The sequence below is a fragment of the Ptiloglossa arizonensis genome, chromosome 7 (assembly GCF_051014685.1).
Source record: "Ptiloglossa arizonensis isolate GNS036 chromosome 7, iyPtiAriz1_principal, whole genome shotgun sequence".
In the NCBI taxonomy this organism is placed as follows: domain Eukaryota; kingdom Metazoa; phylum Arthropoda; class Insecta; order Hymenoptera; family Colletidae; genus Ptiloglossa; species Ptiloglossa arizonensis.
The window spans coordinates 20,544,263-20,566,584 of record NC_135054.1 but is presented as its reverse complement, the minus strand read 5'-3'; the positions used below and the strand labels follow the sequence as shown (position 1 = coordinate 20,566,584).

General features: G+C 43.7%; 2 protein-coding genes across 2 annotated transcripts; both read right to left on the bottom strand.

The window, feature by feature from the left end:
* Positions 1–786: 786 nt before the first annotated feature.
* Positions 787–7,416, bottom strand: LOC143149531 (uncharacterized). Its single transcript, XM_076316992.1, has 4 exons — positions 7,273–7,416; positions 6,153–6,325; positions 2,470–2,586; positions 787–919 (listed from the first exon to the last, which is right to left on the bottom strand). Exons 1-4 carry the CDS (start codon positions 7,414–7,416, stop codon positions 787–789), a joined length of 567 nt encoding a protein of 188 aa, XP_076173107.1.
* Positions 7,417–12,175: 4,759 nt separating this feature from the next.
* On the bottom strand, positions 12,176–22,094 carry LOC143149568 (uncharacterized). Its single transcript, XM_076317083.1, has 4 exons — positions 21,984–22,094; positions 14,084–14,238; positions 12,349–12,456; positions 12,176–12,284 (listed from the first exon to the last, which is right to left on the bottom strand). The coding sequence occupies exons 1-4, from the start codon at positions 22,092–22,094 to the stop codon at positions 12,176–12,178; spliced, it is 483 nt and encodes a 160-aa protein (XP_076173198.1).
* Positions 22,095–22,322: the final 228 nt, after the last annotated feature.

The following is a 22,322-nucleotide window of genomic DNA, read 5'->3' as shown; positions in this document are numbered from 1 at the left end:
TTGAAAAACAACCTACTTTCGTTCCCCGTACTCATTGCTTCCAAAAAAAAAAAAACAAAAAATAATAGCTCTATAAGCTCCCCAACGATACCAGAGTTTCCTTAAAATCGACTTCTCTAGAGGAAGACACGGGATAGGGACAATGGTCTCGAATGGTTCCTTATTAAATAATCGTCAGAACCTTTCTTCCGTTCTCCGGAGTGAAATCAAATCATCGTCTCTGAAAGAAATTGAAAAACAACCTACTTTCGTTCCCCGTACTCATTGCTTCCAAAAAAAAAAAAACAAAAAATAATAGCTCTATAAGCTCCCCAACGATACCAGAATTTCCTTAAAATCGACTTCTCTGTAGGAAGACACAGGACACGGGATAGGGACAATGGTCTCGAATGGTTCCTTATTAAAGACTTTTGATACAGTGGGCCAAAGAACCGGTCCCCGAAGATTTATTCCGCAGCGAACAATCGCGAGTAGAACGCGCTACGTCCACGGTGGTTCGGTCTCCCGCTCGTAACAAATGTATCCGCGCGATGATCCCGCGCAACTTGGCAACGGTCGACCGCGCGTTCTCGCTGGACCAGAAGATTTTATGCGGGACGTTGCGGGGCTAGAGGGCAGGGGACCCAGGTTGAAAGATCGCCAGATTCGGGCGAACGGCCAGGGAAACTTCAGCGAGCGTTTCGTCGGGGCGCGGCGGCACGTCCGACGCGGTCGACGCTTGCATACGCATACGAATGCGTTGGATTCCAGGAGCGAGCTGGCGGGGGTTGTTCCTCTTGGCCAGGCTCAGAAGTCTACCTCGTAAATGGAGTGCTGGCAGGTCGGGTAGAGCTGTTCGCAATTTTCGGCGGTACGGTGCCCCCCGCGCTCGTAAGCCCCGTTCCTTGAACGATCAAAGGGCACGCCATCCTCGGGCAATCTGAGAGAGGAAAACAGAATTTTATCAATCGAGCGTGGCTTCATCCTGGCCTCGATTACATCTGTGTAACGATCGGTGGGTTGGGCGGGGAACGCTCGAGAGAATTCTTAATTGTAGGTGCATCGAGTCTCGTCGAGCGATTCGAAGAATCCTCAAGGGGATCGTTTATCGTGGCGGTATCGATCCTTGTACAGGAATTTTTCGTGTCTCGTTGATGTTGGAGTGGTCTGTGATATCACGGTGGTTAACAGGGATATGGTGTCGTTAGTCGATGTAGTTGAATGTACAGTACAAGGGAGAGGAGATTGCATTTGGAGTCGCGGTGGGTGTTGCACGTTCGGGAACCATTTCTCGTATTTAATAAATTATTTATGTGTTTTCGTAGAGTTTGAAGGTTTTGTGATTGTATCTTGGTCGATAATAAAATATAGTACAATAACAATCGATATTGCAGAGAGAAAGAAAGACCAGTTCTCTGGTTCGTGAAACGCAATACTGGGAATAAGTAGAATGTGGACAGTGTGACGTACATGGTCAGACACGAGTCTTACGAGACCGATTGAGATATCGATCCCGTTCTAATTGCAATCGTTCTAAATGAAACTTTCTTTCTCTCTACGGTACACGTTTTCGAATGTATACGTAACCTCGAATATATTTACTTCGAGTCTGTCTGAACGTCTCGGTTTGAACATTGGTCGTGTTTTGCTCGCGATGCTCGATCTTCAGTTGAAATTTACCACCGTGCTCATCGGTGGATTTCACGGTGGTAGATGTCGCGTGGAATCAACTTCGGATGCACCGGCACGTAATTAACGATCACCCTGTACGATACTGGGCGTTGTTCGTTCTACAGGGTGAAACGTTAAACTCCGTTACAGTCTGTTTACGCTTGCTCGGGAATTCCATGGAATTCGAAGACCTTGCACAGGGGAATCTAAGGTGTTGCCAGCATCGTGGCATCCGGCGAGCTTTTCGGGCGAATTCTCCTCGAAACTGGTGCTTCTGTTGCTTTTCACTTCGTTTCTATTGATTTTCCGCAGACGGAGAGGGCGAGAAAGTAATTCGTGGAAAGCTAAACCGAGGAAGGTGGCAGTTAAAGGGTTCCTCGTTTTTTTCTTACCCATTTTTTCTTTTCTTTTTTTCTTCAACGAATTCAGGTCTCGCTTTTTCTCGGGCTCTTTCGATCGTTAACGTTCCACGATGATCGCAACAACAAACGATCGTTCGACACACCGATTGCTCGAACGATTCATTCAAGGCAACTCGATCGGTTAACCAGGTGGCGGTTACACGAGTCTCTCGTTCGTAATTTAATTGTTTCGGTTGATTAATCCCTTTAATCGATTACACGTTGGTGCGCCAGACGTTTTAGTTTCACAGTCATTCTCACCGACTAATTGCTCGAATTAGTTAATGGAGTCTGTTTCATCTGGGGGGATGTATTTACTCGCGGTTCGTACGGAGTATTATGGGGTTGCACGGATAATATACACCGTTCGAGGCCACTCGTCGCGCCTCACGCTTTTTCAAAGTATCGCGATACTCACGTGAAGATCGCGTGCAGCAGCTCCTGAACCAGAGTCCCTTTACCGAGGTCCGAAGGGTCTCGATTAGCCGCCTCGCAGAGTGCTTTCATCACGCAGGCTCTGCCATCGAGGCCGGTGCTGATGGAATTCAATTCAAAATTGTTAATTTCGTACAATTCTTTCGGGTACATACATTAGATATGATTTATGTTTTTCAAATATCTTTCGGTAGATTGAAGCATGTAAACGTTATGTAAGAGTATTAAACCTTGGACTGTGTATCAAGTTACACGATTCTCTAGATATTATATTGATACTATATTGATGCTATATTGATGCTGTATTGATGCTACATTGATGCTGTATTGATGCTATATTGATGCTATATTGATGCTATATTGATGCTATATCGATGCTATATCGATGCTATATCGATGCTATATCGATGCTATATCGATGCTACATTGATGCTATATTGATGCTATATTGATGCTGTATACTAGGTTATTCAATAAGTCTTATCGTTCGATAAAACTTATCGAACAGTATAGTACTAGATAGTACAGTACACTATTAGATACTATATAAATACTATCTCTCTCTCTACAAGTTCACACTCTCGCACCCATTTTCAATCAAGCATAAAAATGTCCCCCACCCCATTTTTCTACACTTTTCACCACATTGATTTTAAACTTCGACACGTATGCTATTAAATAATACACAACTCTACATACAGTATCATACTACCCTCTCACACACATTTTTTCACTAAACCTACAATCTTACCCCCTTAACCAATGCCAATAATTCCTACACAGAAGATGAACAATTACAACAACGTGAAAACCAATAGAATGCATCCCAGAGTCGAACGTTTTCGACTCGAGTTGTTCTCGTACGACGTGGATCGTCTACGAGGAAATTTTTATGTTAATTTATAACAATATTCGGGGATTCTTCGCCCCGTTGAACCACGCCGCGTAGCTCAAACGAGCACTTCCTGTGGCCGAAACAATTACCGGCCGACACGGAGAGCGTTCCCTCGCGCAATCGCGTTTAACTTTAACCGCGGCGTCGGATGATGCGTGGAGCACGTTGTTCTTGGGCTGCTTCCGGGCCGGAAACTTTCGCAAAGGAACGAGAGAGACTTCGTCGGTCCCGGGGGTGACTACGTGACGGACGAGATCGACGCTTCCGGTGCGCGAAATAGAGCGACAAGAGTGTCTTGGGACCTTGAGCAGGCGCGCCTAAGAATGTCAATCGACTCGTCTGGCCGCGCGTGGATTGTTAATTAAATTCCACGCGCTACAGCGATAATGGCCCGCAAAAATTCGGTTCACTTGCTCCTCGAACCGGTGACAGTCTGCCGAAAGAATTTTTTCGGCGGTGGTTTCGTTTTTTCTTTTTTTTTTTTTAAACAACTTCGCTCTTACGAGAACGAAAGCATCCCCTGAAGTTTTACCGAGAAATTTTTAATTCAACGATAGTGTTATTACACACACGTAGGCGATACGAAAAGTGTACGTGTAAGTAAGTTTTAACTGGAATTTTCTACTGCTTTTTTTCTCTCGATAATCTCTTCGGGGTACGAGTAAAAATTTCGTGCCCCTTTTTTTTCAAACTTTTCGTTTCGACAGTGGTATTATTACACGTGTACGGGTCGCGTGAATACAGGTGCGAGTTTTAACTAGAATTTTCTACCGTTCGTTTTTTTTTTCGATAATCTTTCCGAACTACGAGTACAAATTTTGCGTGTCTTTTTTCCGACTTTTCATTCCAACGGTAATATTATTAAACATGTGTACGTCACGTGAAAATTGTACGGGAGTAAATTTTAATCAGAATTCTCGTACCGTTTTCACCCGATAGTTTTTTCTCCCTCGAACTTGGTGTCACTTTGAAAAATTTTCACGAAAATTGTCGACGCCCGCCGAACAATCCGAGAAAGTTATAAATGCGATAAAACGCTTCGGATCCTTTATCTGGTTTAACAGCGGGCGTTAATTCTCCGTACCCTCGTTCCTTTCTACGCGTTGAAATTTCTAAATGGTCCACTTCCTTCGAAATAATTCAACGTATTATCCGCGTCTTTATTTAATATCCTATGCGCCCGGACGTCTAATATATACCACAGATCGTGATGTAAATACAAATCGCGCGGTAGGGTTCTTTGAAAGAAAGGGAACGCGACGTATCGGGTGTCTCGATTAAAAACGGATACTTTCTTATTGGATTTCGTGAGTAATTTTACAGCGAAAATATTCTATGTAGGTTGTCACATGGCTGGAAGATTCGAAGATCAGTTAATTTTTATAGAAACCATTGAATCGTGGATGAGATGGAAGCTTTATCGTTTCTTCTCGTATCACCCTGTACAACACAGCGGAATCGAACGCGACGGTCTTCCTGTTTCGTTATTCTCACACGTTTCGCATGAAAATTCCTACGCCTGCCGTGCATTTGCATGTGCCAGCAGGGGGGTGAAAAAAAAGGGTTCCATTTGCATGTTACACCGCACGTTTCGGAACCGAATGAAAGCGAGCTTTCGCGGGGCGAAAACAAAAACCGGAGGGAACGGAAGTACCGGGAGGGAAAGAAATTGAAATTCTTGCGTCTTCTTTGCGGTTTGACACTCTATTTCCTACGTAATTTGTGCCCGTGAATAAGAGAGAGAGACAGAGAAACAGAGTATTACATTTCGTTCGGTATTTCGTTTGATCGTTTTACAAGAACGCCATTTTGTCGACACTCGTTGACGATTTCGTTGGAAAAAATCGAAACTTGTGAATCGATTCGAGGTCTGGATACGTTTCACGAAGCTTTGCATTCCGTTGGATTATTTTAATAAACGATTCTACCGGTGCAAGTAGCGCACACTTTGAATTCGGCTGAACAAGTAGTGCGAGTCAATGATACACGAGCCCAAGGTGTTGTAATTTATTTATTTCGGTGGTGATTGTACGCAGGATACTTACCAGAAACGAAAGAGAAGGATATAGAATTGAATAGGAACGAAGAATGTCGCGAGGAAGCTCGCAATGTGGGAATTTAGACGAAATCAGTAGTACAGGTCAATTGTAGACCGACGAGTCCCTTTAACCTCTCGCACTGGTAAGTCGTGCTATGCACGTCGCTCGTATGCTTCGTAAAGTACTTTGAAACATCGTAAATCTTACTTTCATTTGTCCAAATGATACTGTGTACATTTTTTATATACGACCTACTTACACACTTTGATAAAAATCGTTAGAAGTAGAAGCTCGCTCTCGACGTGTGAATTTCCAGTGCAAGAGGTTAGAGAAACGCGTAAACGTTGTACTTATAGAAAGATCAGGAGAGAAACGATCGTAGAATATTTTACGTGAAGTAAAATAATCGTGTGAAATGTATGTTTCGCGAATAAGATTTTAGAGGAACTAATCAAACGAGGTGAACAATAACGGAAGATTTTTCAAGATTCGCTTCGATGTAAGGATTAAGTGCCGAAGGAACGATAGGTTCCATGATTTTATAGCGGTTTACGTAACCGTGGTACGGATAAAAAGGAGCTGGAAGCGAACGGTTGAAATACAACCGGAAACACCGCGATCAGATTTTAACCGAACTCGAAACCAAGGGACGAGAAGGTACAATGGAATTGTTTCTGGAATCGGTGGAGGGATAAGATTTCAAGAGAGTTTGCGGGAAGCTGATTCACTTACGACTGCAGGAAAGCTTCTATTTTCGGGAAGACGATGCTCCTGCTCCTGCGATCGAGGAGTTTCGATATTTTGTCGTCGACTTTGCTCGGCAACTCCCATGCCAAAGCGGCCGTCATGCCCATCACCACGTCATTCTCGGCGGCGTACGTTCCAACCGTCAGGCAAAACACCAACTGACAAGGACAGAGAAATCGTTCGATGTTATTCCTTCGTGATCGTTGCTCGTGCCACGACGAAACGTACCAGACGAAAACCACGCTCCGTACACGTCCACGCTCACGTCGTGTAACAATCTGTACGGATTTTTCGTTCCCGACGAACGTACGAGGCGCGATCGTGTATCGTAGATTACTACGACCTTCTCGGTACAGCGTCGAGGTGTTATCGACAACTCGAACAATTTAGACACCGCGTTCCTAGTATTACTGTGCAAACTAACGTGCACTCAAAATAAACAATGATACATACGATTTATGGATTGGTTTTTTCCCCTCTTGACGTTCATGCTTTGTCTACACTCGAGAGTAAACTTTCTTTTCCCTAGAGTACATCGTACTTGTGCTATAGTTGTAGATTACAGAGAACTGTCATGGAGTGGGAAAATTGTAAAATAAAATTCTACTGCTTTAGTATGTATTGTGGAGTCGAAATAATTTTACATGTTTAGAATATTATCTACCAATCCTTCTTTTACTCTTGACGCTAATACATGTCTAAACTCGAGAGGGAACTTTCTTTTCTCTAGAGTACATCGTACTTGTGCTATAGTTGTAAATTACAAACAACTGTCAAGGTATGGAAAAATTATGAAACAAAATTCAACTACATTAGTAAGTATAATAGAGTCAAAATAATCTTACAAATTTACAATATTACCTTCCGCACCGACCAATCCTAAACTGGAAATAAATAACGATCTGTCTACAATATCTTCGCTCGTAGTATCAATATTCTCCACTCACGGAACAAACTTTCCGTCTCTCTAGAAAACATACTACCATCCTCACAGATCACTGTCAATGCCAAAAGCAACGCTTCCATATCGAAACAAAGGAGAAACTGTCAAACGACTCAACGACAATAAGAATCCCCAGCAGAGGAGATCTCTATGAAACGTTACCTGCACGTTGCTGCCCTCAGGGAAGATCAGGTACCTCTTGGGTCTGGAAAGTATTCTCGGAGCGTCGATCGGGCCCTGGGTCGCACAGATCGTCAAGGAAACGAGGCACACGAGTACCCGGCAGAGACATCGGACCCCTGACATCCCTTCGACGCGTACGCGGGAGGTTTTTCCGCGCACATGCGAACGCGTCGAGAGAGAAAGTGTCGTGGCGCCGCGAGACTCGCGGCTTTCTCGGCGGAAACGGAACTGGAGACGCGAATCTTACGGATCGTGAGTTGATTTTCGAACGCTCGGTACAACGCGCCACGACCAATGGGTCCTCTGGCGGGGGAGGGGGCCCCGCGTGGAGCACGGAGGGGGAGGGGGGAAGACAGTGGAATAGTTTACAGGGGCCGAGGTAACGGGAAACGAGAAACAGGCTCGTGTTTTTCCACGGGTCAGCCAGACGACTCCTCGACAATTCCTCTGGCAAACAACATCCAGACGATCTCGTCCCCTACCCCCCTCTTCTTCTTGTGATCACCTTGGACCTAGCATCGTGAACACCCGATCGACGTTTCGTCCCTTCTCTTGTCCCTGTTTGCCCAAACCGAGTCCAATGGAAAATTTACGCCCCCCTTTTTTCGAGAATCTTTGATCTTTGTGTATTTCTTACTCCCCCTAGGGCTACTCGATTACGTTTCTCGCGATGGTTCGGTACGATGGAAATTTTTCTACCGTGGAATTCGATGGTTTTTTGTGTCTTCTGGAAGATTCCTTGGTTCCTTGGGGAATCTTTTGCTTTTCGAGGAGTTTGTCAAGGAAAAGAGTAAGAGAAACGTTCGGTCGGATGGAAGGTGAAAGGAGCGTGGTTCTCGCGACTTCAGGGTACTTAGTTACATGGTGTACAATCTCGTGGCAAGTGTTCGTAGCAGCTTTCGTTCTGCAGCTTTTGAAAAAAAATCTTTCTTCTCACGTGTCGAAGAAACACTAGCGAGAGATACACTTCGCGTTTCGAAAGAACACGATTCAAGGCGATTTCAATTCGAGTGGCTTCGATGAAAAATTTCGGACACCCGAGATGAAATTTCAAGGATCGAGTTTACCGAATTTTAATTTTCGAAACGAATTGAAAAATTTCCAAGCAAGAATTCACCGATGGAAAGATCATCGTACAGAGTCCACGTTACGAATACAAATCTGTACTCACGACACGTAGACGTAATTAATACACAAAGTACGTTCTTTCGTAAACTTTCACGCAACATTGTGTAAGATTTGCATTTACAATCTTCCTCGTATTGTGTTCTTTGGGCTCGGCTCGTTCAAACTTCCCAAATAAGTTTCTCGTTGAAAATTGTTACTTTGTGCACGGTCCAAGTTGTGCAGTTCTTAACACCAGATTTACCAACCGGTTAAAATTACTGGTCTCAACTAGCTTTCATGATAAAATTTACTTTAAATACCACGGTATGTTTTCTAAAGAATTCTTCTATTCTACGCATGTGATCAATTGTATAAATTCTTCTTCTTCCTTTTCGATTGATTTTCTTTTATATATACTGTACCTTAATATTAAGATACTGTACCGTTTTCTTTTTATATAAACTGTACCTTAATATTGCGAAATCTGTCGGTAGTTCCACTGTTAAACCGGTAACAAAATGCACACGGTAACAAGCCTTTTCCTGGAAACGTGTCCTGCCCACAATAGAGTCGAGAAACGAAAATTCGCGAGCACAGAGTTCCTCCGTTATCACCGTATGGATATTATGCGCATGTTCGCCTCTGCGATATCAATGCGCATCTTATTTACTCTGTCGTTTAATTAGGTTCGAGGAGAAGATTTCTCGAGGTTTCGCGTAGACCCTGTTGTTGGAAACTGAGCCTCGATGTCATGAAATCGTTCGAGTTTTCCGTAGAAATGGTCCTAGTTCTATTAGAATTGACCGAGTTGGTTTCCCTTGCGACATGGACGTCCATTTTGGTGATTAGGCAAAAGATCCTCCGTGGAATTATGTGTTTGCACGCGTGGCGTTCTCCAGTAACACTTAACGAGTGTTTTGGAACGTGGTTCTTCGGTTTCGTAGGTACAAGAATAAGTAACGCGATAAAAATAAAAATAAACGCGGAGTTATATTTGTTATATGCGAGTTATATTTGTAATAAGAATTAAGCTTGCAAGCTCAACATATTGGAACGTGGTTCTTCGGTTTCGTAGATACAAGAATAAGTAACGCGATGAAAATAAAAAGAAGCGTGGAGATGACGAGTTGTATTTGTAATGAGAATTAAGCTTGCAAGCTCAACATATTTGAGCGCGGTTCTTCGGTTTCCTAGATACAAAAGAACAGACGAGATCGCCAATTGTCGATCAACTTGGAGAATCGAGGAGCGAAAGTATTGTCCGCGGGTTAAATCGTTCGATAGTTCTCCGTTTCTATCGGCAATTAAGCAACGCTGATTGGTCCGCGCCATTAAACTTCCCCCCGAGTTCGATAAACTTCCAACGGTGCCAAAACTATAAATATCGGAATCATCTTGACGGGAATAGGTGGACCGTGGAATGCAAATACCTCCTGACGATTCTTGGCAAGCCTCGAAATAATCATTAAGTTAATTACACCGAGGGGAATTAGAAAAATCCGCCCTCGAGCTCAATTTTTATCGCACCGTTTTGAACCGTGGTTCCTCGCTCGTTTGTTTACGAGGAACGGTCGTGTGAAATTGTAAAGAACTCCGAGATGACGATTTACGTCTGTAATTAAAATTAAGCTCGCGAGCTCAACGTTTTGGAGCGTGGTTCTTCGGTACTCCGGACGTGGGAATAAGTAACGCGAAAAGAATGAAAAGAAATCGCGGGGATGATAAGTTATATTTGTAGTAAGAATTAAGCTTGCAAGCTCAACATTTTCGAGCGCGGCTCTTCGGTTTTGTAGATACGAGAATAGGTAACGCGATAAAAATAAAAATAAACGCGGAGATGGTAAGTTATATTTGTAATCAAAATGAAGCTTGCAAGCTCAACATTTTAGAACGTGGTTCTTCGGTTCCATAGATACAAGAATAAGTAACGTAAGAAACTAAAAATAATCACGAAGATAAGTTATATTTGTAATAAAAATAAAGCTTTCAAGCTCAACATTTTAAAGCGTGTTTCTATTTGATAGATACAGGAATAAGTAACGCGAAAAGAATAAAAAGAAACGCGGAGACTCTAATTTACATTTCCAGTGAAAATGAAGCTTGCAGAAGAGTGCAGGAAATTTTTGTCTCAAAGTTCATCGGTGCATTATGCAACTCGGTGTTTAATTCACGGATGGGGTTTAATTGATCGTAGCTGGCTGTTGAAAATTTCAGTGGTCTCGAGTGTTCAGTGTCGAAGACCGTGCCACGAGGAAGGAAAAATAATCGATAAGTAGGTGGTGCGAAGTGTGACGCACTCGGAACACTCCTACGTTGCACCTGACTCTGGTGCATTTCGCGACATCGTTCGCTCCTTCGCTCGAAAAATGGAGCCACTCGGGGAAACCGGAGGAAGCTGTGAAGGTACCGAAACTCGATATCGAAACGGACCACACCCACGACGCACACTTTATTCGAGGGAAAGATCATTCGATCCCCGATCGAAATTTCGGACACGCTTTCACGATCACGGAGAATCGTACCGAGGCTGTAGGTCGCGTACAGGATTAAAAACTAAATGAACGCCGGTCGGATGAACCTTTATCGGTGGAACGAAACGCGCAGGACGTTTCGCTCATTGTACTTTTAAATGCTCGCTTATATTAATTCGTACTGTCTTCGTCCCGGTAGAACGTTATTCCGCTGGAAAAAATCTGGCTCGAAGGAAGACAGAATGAGAAGAGGGGGGTTGGAATACGAGGGAGAAAGATAGAGAGAGAGAGAGAGAGAGAGAGAGAGAGAGAACACTTTTTCAACCGTGGCGACACTTATTTCCTCATTTCGCAGCCCATAGCGGCGAAACGAGCGTCTGTTAATTGCATATGGGAGTTGCGCGCGAGCGCTCCCTGTCACCCCCTTGACCCCCCATTACCACCGTTTCCGCACAATGTCTGGGAAGAAAACCGCGGAACATTCTAAATTAATGCTTTTCGTTAACGCGTTGCCACCGTGGATGCAATTATAACCGTTCTGTCGCGGAATGTGACTGGGGTGTCGTCGTCGCTGGAAAATCCCCAGGGATAACTCGCGAGAGCGTCGTGCACTTCCGGCTTGGACGACCGGAAACCAGACGATCCCCTTTGCCGCGAAAAATTCGTCAGTGTGGGTAGTTTTGAATCGCATCGATTTTTATTTCTTTTTTTTCTTCATTCTTCTCAGTCTTGCAAGTATTCCAGACCGATTTTGGCGAAATTTGAAAAATTGTTTAAAATAGCGCAGTATACATTGCATTAGGTACGTGTCGATTGATTTTCAGTCTTGTACAATTAGTGGTTTACAGAGATAAACAATTAGAAAGAATCTGAAATAGTATATTCCCTTCTAGTCGAAGATCCTGAAAAAGGGCTTTCTTTTCGAATTTTTTACTCGAACCCTATCCACAGGAACCTTCTCAAACTTTGCAGGTTTGTTCTCGAGTATTTCAAGGTTAAGTATGTTTTTTTTTACGAGGAAATCTTAATTTGTCGAAGAACTGTGTCGTTCGAAGTGCAACGATAAAAATAAATTCACGGTGTTCTGAGTTTTGAACTTCTATCGTTCGGGATACAAAGGAACGGCATAGTTCCCCCGGTACGAGTATTGCTATGGTCGGGAACCACAAAGAGAAAGGAATATTGAAAATTGTTGAAACGTCTGGAGTTCCCCTGGAACTCCTGGAAGCGGAAGGATTCGTTTCGAGACGGGAGATTTTTGATTTCTTTATGGGGTGTTGTGTATCCGTGTACGTTCTTGGGGTTCATTGCTCTATAAAACTATCAATTTGTGTCAACTCGAGGGGACAATCCCTTGCGTGAACGTCGCAGTAAAGTGGGTCCTCGGACGTGCCGTTGCTGTTTCCGTGCGATCTGAAATTAGTGACAATTAACGAGACGTTCTCGCGCGATTAACGTTAATATTCCAGCTGCTCACCCGACGAGTATCTTCAGTATCTTCGCTATGACTCCGTCCCTCTGACTCGCGTACTCCATCGCCTGACATATGTCCTTCAGTAGACAAGATCGTCCGTTGAATCCGTGGCTGGAATAATTTTCGTGTATGAAGCAACTGTACGTATTTAAATCGGTTAATATTCACTGAGAAATATATGTAACATTTGAAGAGAAATACGCAGAAATTCGATGTAAGAAATATTTTCGATGGATAAACTTCTATAATTGCAGGGGTTGGAAATTCAATGTACCGTGTGCAAGATCGAAGATTCAAGAATAAATATTTAAGACTGAAGATGCAAAATTAAAGGATTCAACGTTCTCCAGACTTCAATGCTCGAGTTTCAATATACTCTGTGTGGGCAAAGTTTTTAATCAATTTCAGACTCCTCGTCAAAAGTTACTCGTTAATAAAAAATTTCTCTTCGAAGATTCTCTGAAAGTTTACAATTGAAAGCTTTCCCTTCGACAAATTTAAGAAACGCTCAAAGTCTATTAAAAGTTTCTCTCTTTAAACAATTCAAGAACAGGTTAAAGTATCTCAGAAGCTTCTCTCTTCAGAAAATTCGAGAGTAACTCAAAGTTGCTCAAAAGCTTCTCCCTCAAAAATTTAAGAACATCTCAAAGTCTCTCAAAAGGTTCTTCTATAAAAAATTCAAGCACATCTCAAAGTCTCTCAAAAGTTCCTCCCTCAAAAATTCAAGAACATCTCAAAATCTCTCAATAGTTCCTCCCTCAAAAATTCAAACACACATCAAAGTTTCTCAAAAGTTCCTCCCTCAAAAATTCAAGAACATCTCAAAATCTCTCAATAGTTCCTCCCTCAAAAATTCAAACACACATCAAAGTTTCTCAAAAGATCCTTCCTCAAAAATTCAAGAACACCTCAAAGTCTCTCAAAAGCTTCTCCCTCAAAAATTCAAGAACACCTCAAAGTCTCTCAAAAGCTTCTCCCTCAAAAATTCAAGAACACCTCAAAGTCTCTCAAAAGCTTCTCCCTCAAAAATTCAAGAACATTTCAAAGTCTCTCAAAAGCTTCCCACTCAAAAAATTCAAGAACACCTCAAAGCCTCTCAAAAGCTCCTCCTCAAAAAATTCAAAAACACCTCAAAGTCTCTCAGAAGCTCTCCCTCAAAAAATTGGAAACCAGTCCAAGAAGAAGTTAAAATCCCTTCGAAGTCTACCGTACAAATCCTCCTGTCTGAAAGGGAACCTTTAAGAGTACTTGGAAGTCCAGGAGAATGCAACTCGGCAACAAGAGATACCCCAAGTCCCATATTCGGTCGCTCAAACCTTTCGAAAGCACGTAAGATCGACAGAAAGAGAGATTTCAGTGGCATCTTGATCGTCTCGCGGCAAGATCAAGGAAACCCCATCGGATGCGCAGCTGGTGAGGGGTGAAAGGTGGCGGAGGGGGTTTGGGGTCGAAATAAAAGAAAAGAAATCACGAGGCAGAGGCCAGCTGCGGAAGCAGTCCGCGCTGCACCATTGGCCGATCCCGTGGCCGACGCCGGAAACCGTCTGCCAGCCGGCCAGAAATCCATCCGCCGGCCCTTTCTCGGCCGAGACCACCTCCTCTGCCCCTCGACTACTTCACCCCCCCTCGTCTACGGGCATTGGTCGGGATCGCTGGCGGTTAACGGCAATTTCCCAGGCACCGCAGCTCGGTGCCCATCCCCTGCATTATTCACGGTGGCTATTAAACTATTTATTACCTTTCGTACACGAGCTCCGCGGCCTCGTGAACGTCAGCGATGGACCTCCGGGCTCGCACAACCCCTGTAGGTAGCTCGTACACCATCTTGAAGCCGGTGGCCTGAGCGAAGATCGTCGTGTACGGAACCAAGGTGACCTTGTAATTCAACCTGTACTGAAAGCGACAACTTCCCGGTTAATAGTTGGGCCTAACTGATCGTACGAGGTGGAGGGACAACTTCGATGGGGATTCGAGGATTCTTGTCGAAGTTACGGTGATAGAATCGGTATAGTTTTTAGGTTAGGTGGCGAGAAGGGAGAGATTACAAGGGAGTTTCACGGGCAAAGTTATATTACAGAAGCTTCTTTTAAAGTGTAATAATTAAGAAAAGATTTTACGGTACCCGAGATTACGAGGTAGGAACAAGGCGAAGTGTGATGTCTTTTTCTTTTCTGGAAACGTTTTCGTGGATTCTTGAGGGTCTCGGGATGAATTGGGTGTTTACGAAAAGGATTTCTTAACCCTTGAGTAGGGTATGTAAGGGTCGGATAAGGGTCTACTTTGTTTAGTTTAATTACCAGTAACTATTGTTTTTGTTATCTTTGTGCTGGCTTCGAAAGTAGTCAATTTGTATCAGGCGTGTACTGTACCCCAGTAGGAGGGTTTATTAGACGTTTGAATTTATCAAAGACCAAAGGAACACAGAACAACAAAATGGAATGTGACAAAACCACATGAATGTTTCGTCGAAACGAATCTCGGATAATCGTCAATGGAAACAACTGTTTTGGAACGAGAGGTTAGGTTTCAAAGCAGCCTTTGTACCCCGTCACGTGCGTATGCTCTATGCGTGGAATAATGACGTATAACAATAATATGAACGCGTTTCGCGAATATTTCGTTTCCAGGAACGACACTCGTCGAACACAGAGAGACACCGTCCGCTTGGAAATTTCCCTCTCCCCCAAAAACCACCCCCGTGGGGTGGCCACGGATCGTTTCCAATATCGAATCGTCGAAGTAAAACAGGAGGTCGAAAACGGGGACGTGTATAGAAATAACCACGCCCTGCAAGCTGCCAGACCTCGGGCACGACCCTAAAATTTCAATTTCGAATCGACGTCCATCGTTTCCGTTGCCTTCTTCCTACGGCCGGAGAAGGAGGTGGCAAAGTGACGAAGCAGGCGTTACTTGCTTCACAGAATTCCACGTTAAACCGTGTATCGCGCAGGTACAGGCTCCAAGCGGCGCAGAAGGCTACGGGTTGGGGCTGGGTGTCACCTGGATCTGGCAAGTCGTTTATCAGACGAGTATCTCCGACTCCACCTTCCTGGCTCGAAATGGGAATGAAAACAACCCTAGCCATTCAGCTTGCCCTTTCTCCAACGACCATTGCATAATTTTTACGATACACCGTCTAGGATGTTTCGGAGAGGAGCTTTGGAAATTTACAACTCGCATGGATGAAACACGAAACATAGGGGGGCCCCCCTATTTTGTTTAGAGGACCAGGAGTTTTTGTAATTCTTGGAATGCAGAGTCCAGGATTTTTCAGAGCAATGTTTTGGAAACTTACGACTTACTTTGGGGGTAATATTGAACTTAGGGGGCCCCCCTATTTTTTTGAGAGGACTAGGAGTTTCCATAATTCTTGGAATTCAGAGTCCAGGATTTTTCAGAGCAGTATTTTGGAAACTTACGACTTACTTTGGGAGTAATATTGAACTTAGGGGGCCCCCCTATTTTTTTGAGAAGACTAGGAGTTTCCATAATTCTTGGAATTCAGAGTCCAGGATTTTTCAGAGCAGTATTTTGGAAACTTACGACTTACTTTGGGGGTAATATGGAACTTAGGGGGCCCCCCTATTTTTTTGAGAGGACTAGGAGTTTCCATAATTCTTGGAATTCAGAGTCCAGGATTTTTCAGAGCAGTATTTTGGAAACTTACGACTTACTTTGGGGGTAATATGGAACTTAGGGGGCCCCCCTATTTTTTTGAGAGGACTAGGAGTTTCCATAATTCTTGGAATTCAGAGTCCAGGATTTTTCAGAGCAGTATTTTGGAAACTTACGACTTACTTTGGGGGTAATATGGAACTTAGGGGGCCCCCCTATTTTTTTGAGAGGACTAGGAGTTTCCATAATTCTTGGAATGCAGAGTTCAGGATTTTTCAGAGCAATGTTTTGGAAACTTACGATTCACTTTGGACGTATTATTGAACTTAGGGGGCTCCCCTATCTTTTTACGACTACGAGGTTCCATAATTCTTGGAATACTGAAACTTTTTCGGTGCAGTGTTTTGGAAACTTGCAACTCACTACGAATACTGACCTTAGGGGGAATACTGAATTTAATGTGGGGCGAGAGGGCCATTTTTCTGCGAGGACTACGTGTCTGCATAATTCTTACAATATAGCGACCAGGACCTTTTGGAGCAGGGGTTCTCCAACTTACGACACACTTGAATGCAACCTGGTACACAGGGGACTCCCCTATTCCGTTCCATAACTCCCTTCTCTCTTTATCAATGTATACAATTTTTTCTCGTTTCCACCATTACTGTACTTCCAATAAAAAATCGACAATTTGCCAGTAAAGTATCAACTCGTTCCCGATCGTCCACCCTGTAATCCAAATACCATTAACGAATAAATCACGAACGATAGACACACCCAAGAACGAAAATCGATATCCATTAGGGTAGGGAATATTTACTCGCGAGAAAAAATCATTTTCGTCTGGTATTTTCCGGCTAATCCCTCGCACCGTCGAAAGAACAGGGCAAAAACTTCACGACGGATTTCCAATTCAGAGGGCCAGGAATAATAAAAATATCGCGCCACGTCTTTCCTTCCGCGTTGCATAACCACCCTACCCTCCACCCCTGTGCGGTGGATGTATGAATGCATTCAGGACTGTCTGAAAAGGAACGATGATAAATTGCAGGGATGTTTCGCCGCGATACACTTCGGTTCAATCTTTGGGGGCCATTCTTAAAGCCAACGAGAGCAGATCTTTCGCCTGTTTCGTATATTACCGCGAGTCGGGCGCAGTTTTCCATTCCATGGTACCACCATGGTTAAGGGGCATGCTTTTTTCTATCCCCTTTAAGAACGAATAATTCATCGTTCCACCGGAAGCACGCATTCGGCGAATCTCGTATCAGCGTGTCGACAAAGGACGACGCGAGGACCTGTTTACCAGTTACACGTGGGGTAAATTGAATAATCCTTCGCGCTCGTGCGCGGACTAATTAAGAGGGTAATTCGAGGATTTCGCAACCACGAGAATGGACTAACCTTTGTACAGGGGACAAGTTAGAGTTTAAAGCAAGGAAAACTCGCGGGAGACTGGCCAATTTTCCAAACGACGTTAGCGCGTTCGTGTGGCCACCTGCGAGGGGGATGTTTGTACTTCTTCGGGGCACGGATTTTTCAGAGCAATGTTTTGGAAGCTTACCACTCATTTTGGGGGTAATACGGAACTTAGGGGGCCCCCCTATTTTTTTTGAGAAGACTAGGAGTTTCCATAATTCTTGGAATTCAGAGTCCAGGATTTTTCAGAGCAGTATTTTGGAAACTTACGACTCACTTTGGAGGTAATATGAAACTTAGGGGGCCCCCTATTTTTTTGAGAGCACTAGGAGTTTCCATAATTCCGTACGATCGTACGGGACCTTGGTAAACTTTAAAGCGAAGCTAGAATCGATTCGATTTGGAAGATTTAGATTTAGAAATCTAGACTTTGGACAAATTTTCTGGGAGAGTGACATTCGAGATGTGTATCCGTGTTTACTCTTGAAATTAATCAGTCGTCTTTTTAGTTGATTATAATTAATTTTGGTACATTTTAAAAGAATTCTTGGACACTAGCTCCGCAGGTCCACCTATCGTTCAATCGGAGTATTAATTCACGAACGTACGAATAATCAAGAGATAATTTCTTCCTCGAGGGATAAAATAAAATTCCGCGAAACGGAGATTCGACGGGCAATAATATCGCGAGTATAATTAATCGACGTACAAATGGTTAATAAATAATTTCCTTCTCGAGAGGTAAAATAAAATTCGCGAAACAGAGATTCGACGGGCAATAACATCGCGCGTATAATTAACTAATCGGCTTACAAATGATCGATACATATTTTTTGTTACTCTCGCGCAAGGGCAAGGTCTCTCGTTTTCTAAAAAGGGGCACCGGGATGATATTCACTCACCCTGTACTATTAGGTTGTTCGTAAAGTCATTTCGTTTTTTTTTTGATGAAAATGAAACACGATTTTTTTAGAGTGTATAAATATTTTTATTAAATTATACATTCTCCGTTTTGGAAAACGAAATGACTTTCCAAACAACCCAATATTTAAAGTAACTAAATTTATTCCCATTTCGTGCTTCCATGTTACTCCGATCAAAGTAAATAAATAAATAAAAGATCGAAGGGATAATTATCCCCTTCGAAAGCAAGGTCTCCGGTTATTTAAAATTGGGGTACCGTTTCCTTCGTTCGTCGTCGGCTAAAACGTAACCTCACGAGCCTGTAGGGCCCCCTTTGGTCCTTCGTTATTCCGTGGCGCATATCGCGGCCAGGCAGGTCGTATCGATTTACCGGGCTGATCTGAAATTCCGTCGCTGTCTCGTACATTAGGATGGGCTGCATAGCGGTGCCGTGCAGGCGGCCGTATCGTCGATACTCGCCGGTGCACTTGCTCGTAAGTGCACTGGATCATCGCGAGTCGCGTAATTCTTCCGGTGCGGGTACGAACCGAGGCCGGAAGTGCAGCCTACTGTCACCGTTGGCCCCAGCTGGCGCGTCCCGTGGCCCCGAAAATCGTAAACAGTTACCAGGGAACGTCAAACTCCGTTTCTACGGTCCTACGAAAAATTTCTCGTAGCCACGAGGAACGTTTAGGTTAGCATTCTCCTCCCCCCTTCTCCTCCGCGGCTTAAGAAGGTTATCCCGACGACGACCAAGCAGGGGGTGTCTTTACGAATTTTTTACGACGATACGACACCGTCCGAGAGAAATGAAGCTTTTATTACAAACGAAGCGTATAACAAGCTGCAAAATGAAATTTTTTATGCGTACATTAGACAAGGGGGAAACAAAATGGCGTCGGTGTCGTTTGTGGCGCGCTCGGGCACGAAACGAGATGAATCGTTTGATAAAATTCCTTGCATTATCCACTTGGATGATGCTCGAATTATTTGGTCGATGTTTGTCATTGAAAGAATATCTTATCGTGTAATATTCGAGGGGGCCCCCCAAAAATAAGACACAACGCATCCAAATATACAGAACTCTACTTACATTATCTATTACTCAGTGGAATAATTTCCAAATTAGTTAATCGACACTTCTTATCGAACTTTGTCATCTAATATTCGAGGGGGGCCCCCCCAGACCTAACCCACAACGCTCGCGCTATACAGAACTCTGCTCGCGTTGCCTATTACTTACTCGAATAATTTCGAAATTATTTAGTCGACACTTGCCATTGAAAGAGCACCCCGTCGTGTAATATTCGAGGGGGCCCCCCCAAAATAAAACACAACGCATCCAAATATACAGAACTCTACTTACATTATCTATTACTCAGTGGAATAATTTCCAAATTAGTTAATCGACACTTCTTATCGAACTCTGTTGCATAATATTCGAGGGGGCCCCCTGGAAAGTAACCCACAGCGCTCGCGAAATACAGAACTCTGCTCTATTACTCGCTCGAATAATTTCGAAATTATTTAGTCGGCACTTGCCATCGAAAGAGCACCCCGTCGTGTAATATTCAAGGCTACCGATCGAGATAACACGGATAACGCGTTCGAGTTCGTAGTACGGGGTACGTCTCGGGTCGATCCGGGAGTTACGACGGGGTGACTCGATCGTGCATTACAGAGTGGCCTCGATCCGCGTTCGCCTCGCGCCGAAGAGGAGCGCCTTTTAAGGCGAAAATACGGGCCAACGATCGGTTTACATTAGTCCCAGCCCCCTGTACCCCACGGTGCATAAATTTCCACGGTGCGCGCACGCGTGACACGCGACCGATAAACAGACCGGATACCGTAAAGGGTGTACACGCCTTCCGACAACGAGCTCCGAGGCTAATTTCGACGCGGATCGAGCGGAAATTTCCAACGTCTTTGAATCGCGAATTCACGAACCGTACAACCAAAAGGCACCGACTCCTTGTTCGAGGTTCCATCGGGCCGAGACAGTTCCACTTTACTTCTGTTCGAAGGAGCAAGAAGAGAGGCTTGCCCTCGTGGAAAATGAATCCTAGAAGGTGGAGAAAGACGCCGAGGGGACAGCGACGATACAAAGAAGCGTGGACGAGTCTTAAACCGATGGGATAAAAACTCTTTCGACCGTTTAAGGACGAGTACTTTAAACGAGGGAAGAGGAGAACGAGTAACACACTTATGGGAATTAAACCGTACTCCGTTCTGTTTTACTTTTTTGTTTACGAGATCGTCGACTCGAGCGACTCCAATCTTGCATCGGGGATTGGAGAACGAGAAAGAGTATATCGAAGTAATAAAATTTCGTAAGAAACACTTCGAGATGGAAGACCTCGTTCAATTATTCGTATCGTGTTTATTGACACGAATAGAAATTAATGTTCGTCCACCTTTCTCACGATCTTAGAATGTTTCTTTGTAACATTGGAATATTATTTCTTAGATCGTACGGTGGTTACCCTGTTAATTGGAATTCTTTCCAAGATGGAGGCGAACCCTGTACACGTGTCGCGGGAAACTGTTCACAATAGAGACCCCGGTGAGTTCATTGCCCCCGAAATGCAATAACATCGCGTATTTCAAATCCCCCGGTGTATTCCTCGAGACCCTGTTCCTATTATTCGCGTTGAAGTGTAAATATTCCAAATAAATCGCATCATCGATCACACGCGCGTCCACTCACGATTCACAACTAAATTTGAGCATTTTCCCGTGATATATCGCGCGCGGTGCGAGTCGCTGGCAGTTGGACGCCGAATTTGCAAGTCCCCCTTCGTAATTCGATCGCGGGGCGTGTTAACACGTTGGCTGCCATGCCAGTTTTCCACGTGCAGAGAGGCCCTCGATATTTCCACGAATTACAACGCGCGACAAATAGAAATATTCGGTACCGCGGTTGGTATTTCATAACGTACGATTACCGAGGTTTCTTCGCTGAAAAAGAAAAATGGAGGGTACAGGCCCCGCGTGGAAACTCGCGGGAATCTTTGTTCCGTTTCGAACGAACAGAAGTCGCTTTAATTAAAAGTATTTCTAATTCGCAACGTCCATCCATCTTCCGACGATATCCTGTTCCATTATTCAGAAATTTAATTATGAATATTCACTCGCAACTTTGGCGGTTGCTTCCATATTGTGTCGTATTATCGAGAAATTTGATAATGAATATTCACTCGCGAATTTAGCCGTTGCTTCTATATCACGATATTTAAAACAAATGTATCGATATCCTTCTAGAGGTTGCTAACCCTTGTTTACAACTCTTGGTTACTTCTATGTTACGATAGTTTAAGTAAATAAATGTCTACATCCTCGAGAAGGTTAATGTCAGCAGACTACGATAGAGTAGATACGTTTTGTATGGTATTATAAAGAAATTTAATAATATTTATTTACAATTTTAGTTACTTCTAGAAAATGAATAAATATATCAATACCCTTTAGTTAAAATTTTTGGTCACTTCTCTGTTACGATAGCTAAAATAACTAAAAGTGTCTACAACCTCGAGAAGGTAAATGTCTTCAGCAGACTACTATATTCGTAATTTTGGTTACTTCTGTGCGGTACATTCGAGAAATTCAACAATATTTACCGACAATTTTAGTCAGTTTCAAAATAACTAAATACGTAAATACCCAGGAAAAGATTAATAGTCCCAGCAGCTTTGCATACTCACGAAAAAGGAGCTTCCTTTTCTGAACGCCAGCGACCTGGTGGCTCTGTTCGCGTCCACGACCTTCGCCGTAATGACGAGCTCGAAGCAGAGCAAGCACCAGAACAGTCGCATAATCAGCGAATACCGAGCCAAGGTGTATCCCTACGATGTCAACAGCGCAAACTGATATCACCCGTGAAACGTCCTCGTTCGACGAGGTCCAAACAGTTTCGAGCTACTGCGTCGTCTTCGAGTATCGATAACGGTGCTTTCGTCCCCACCGTTTCGAGATTCTTTCGCTCCACTTCGAACGAACGTTCGTATCACCTCCCCCCACTCAGCGATTAGTGGTATCACTTA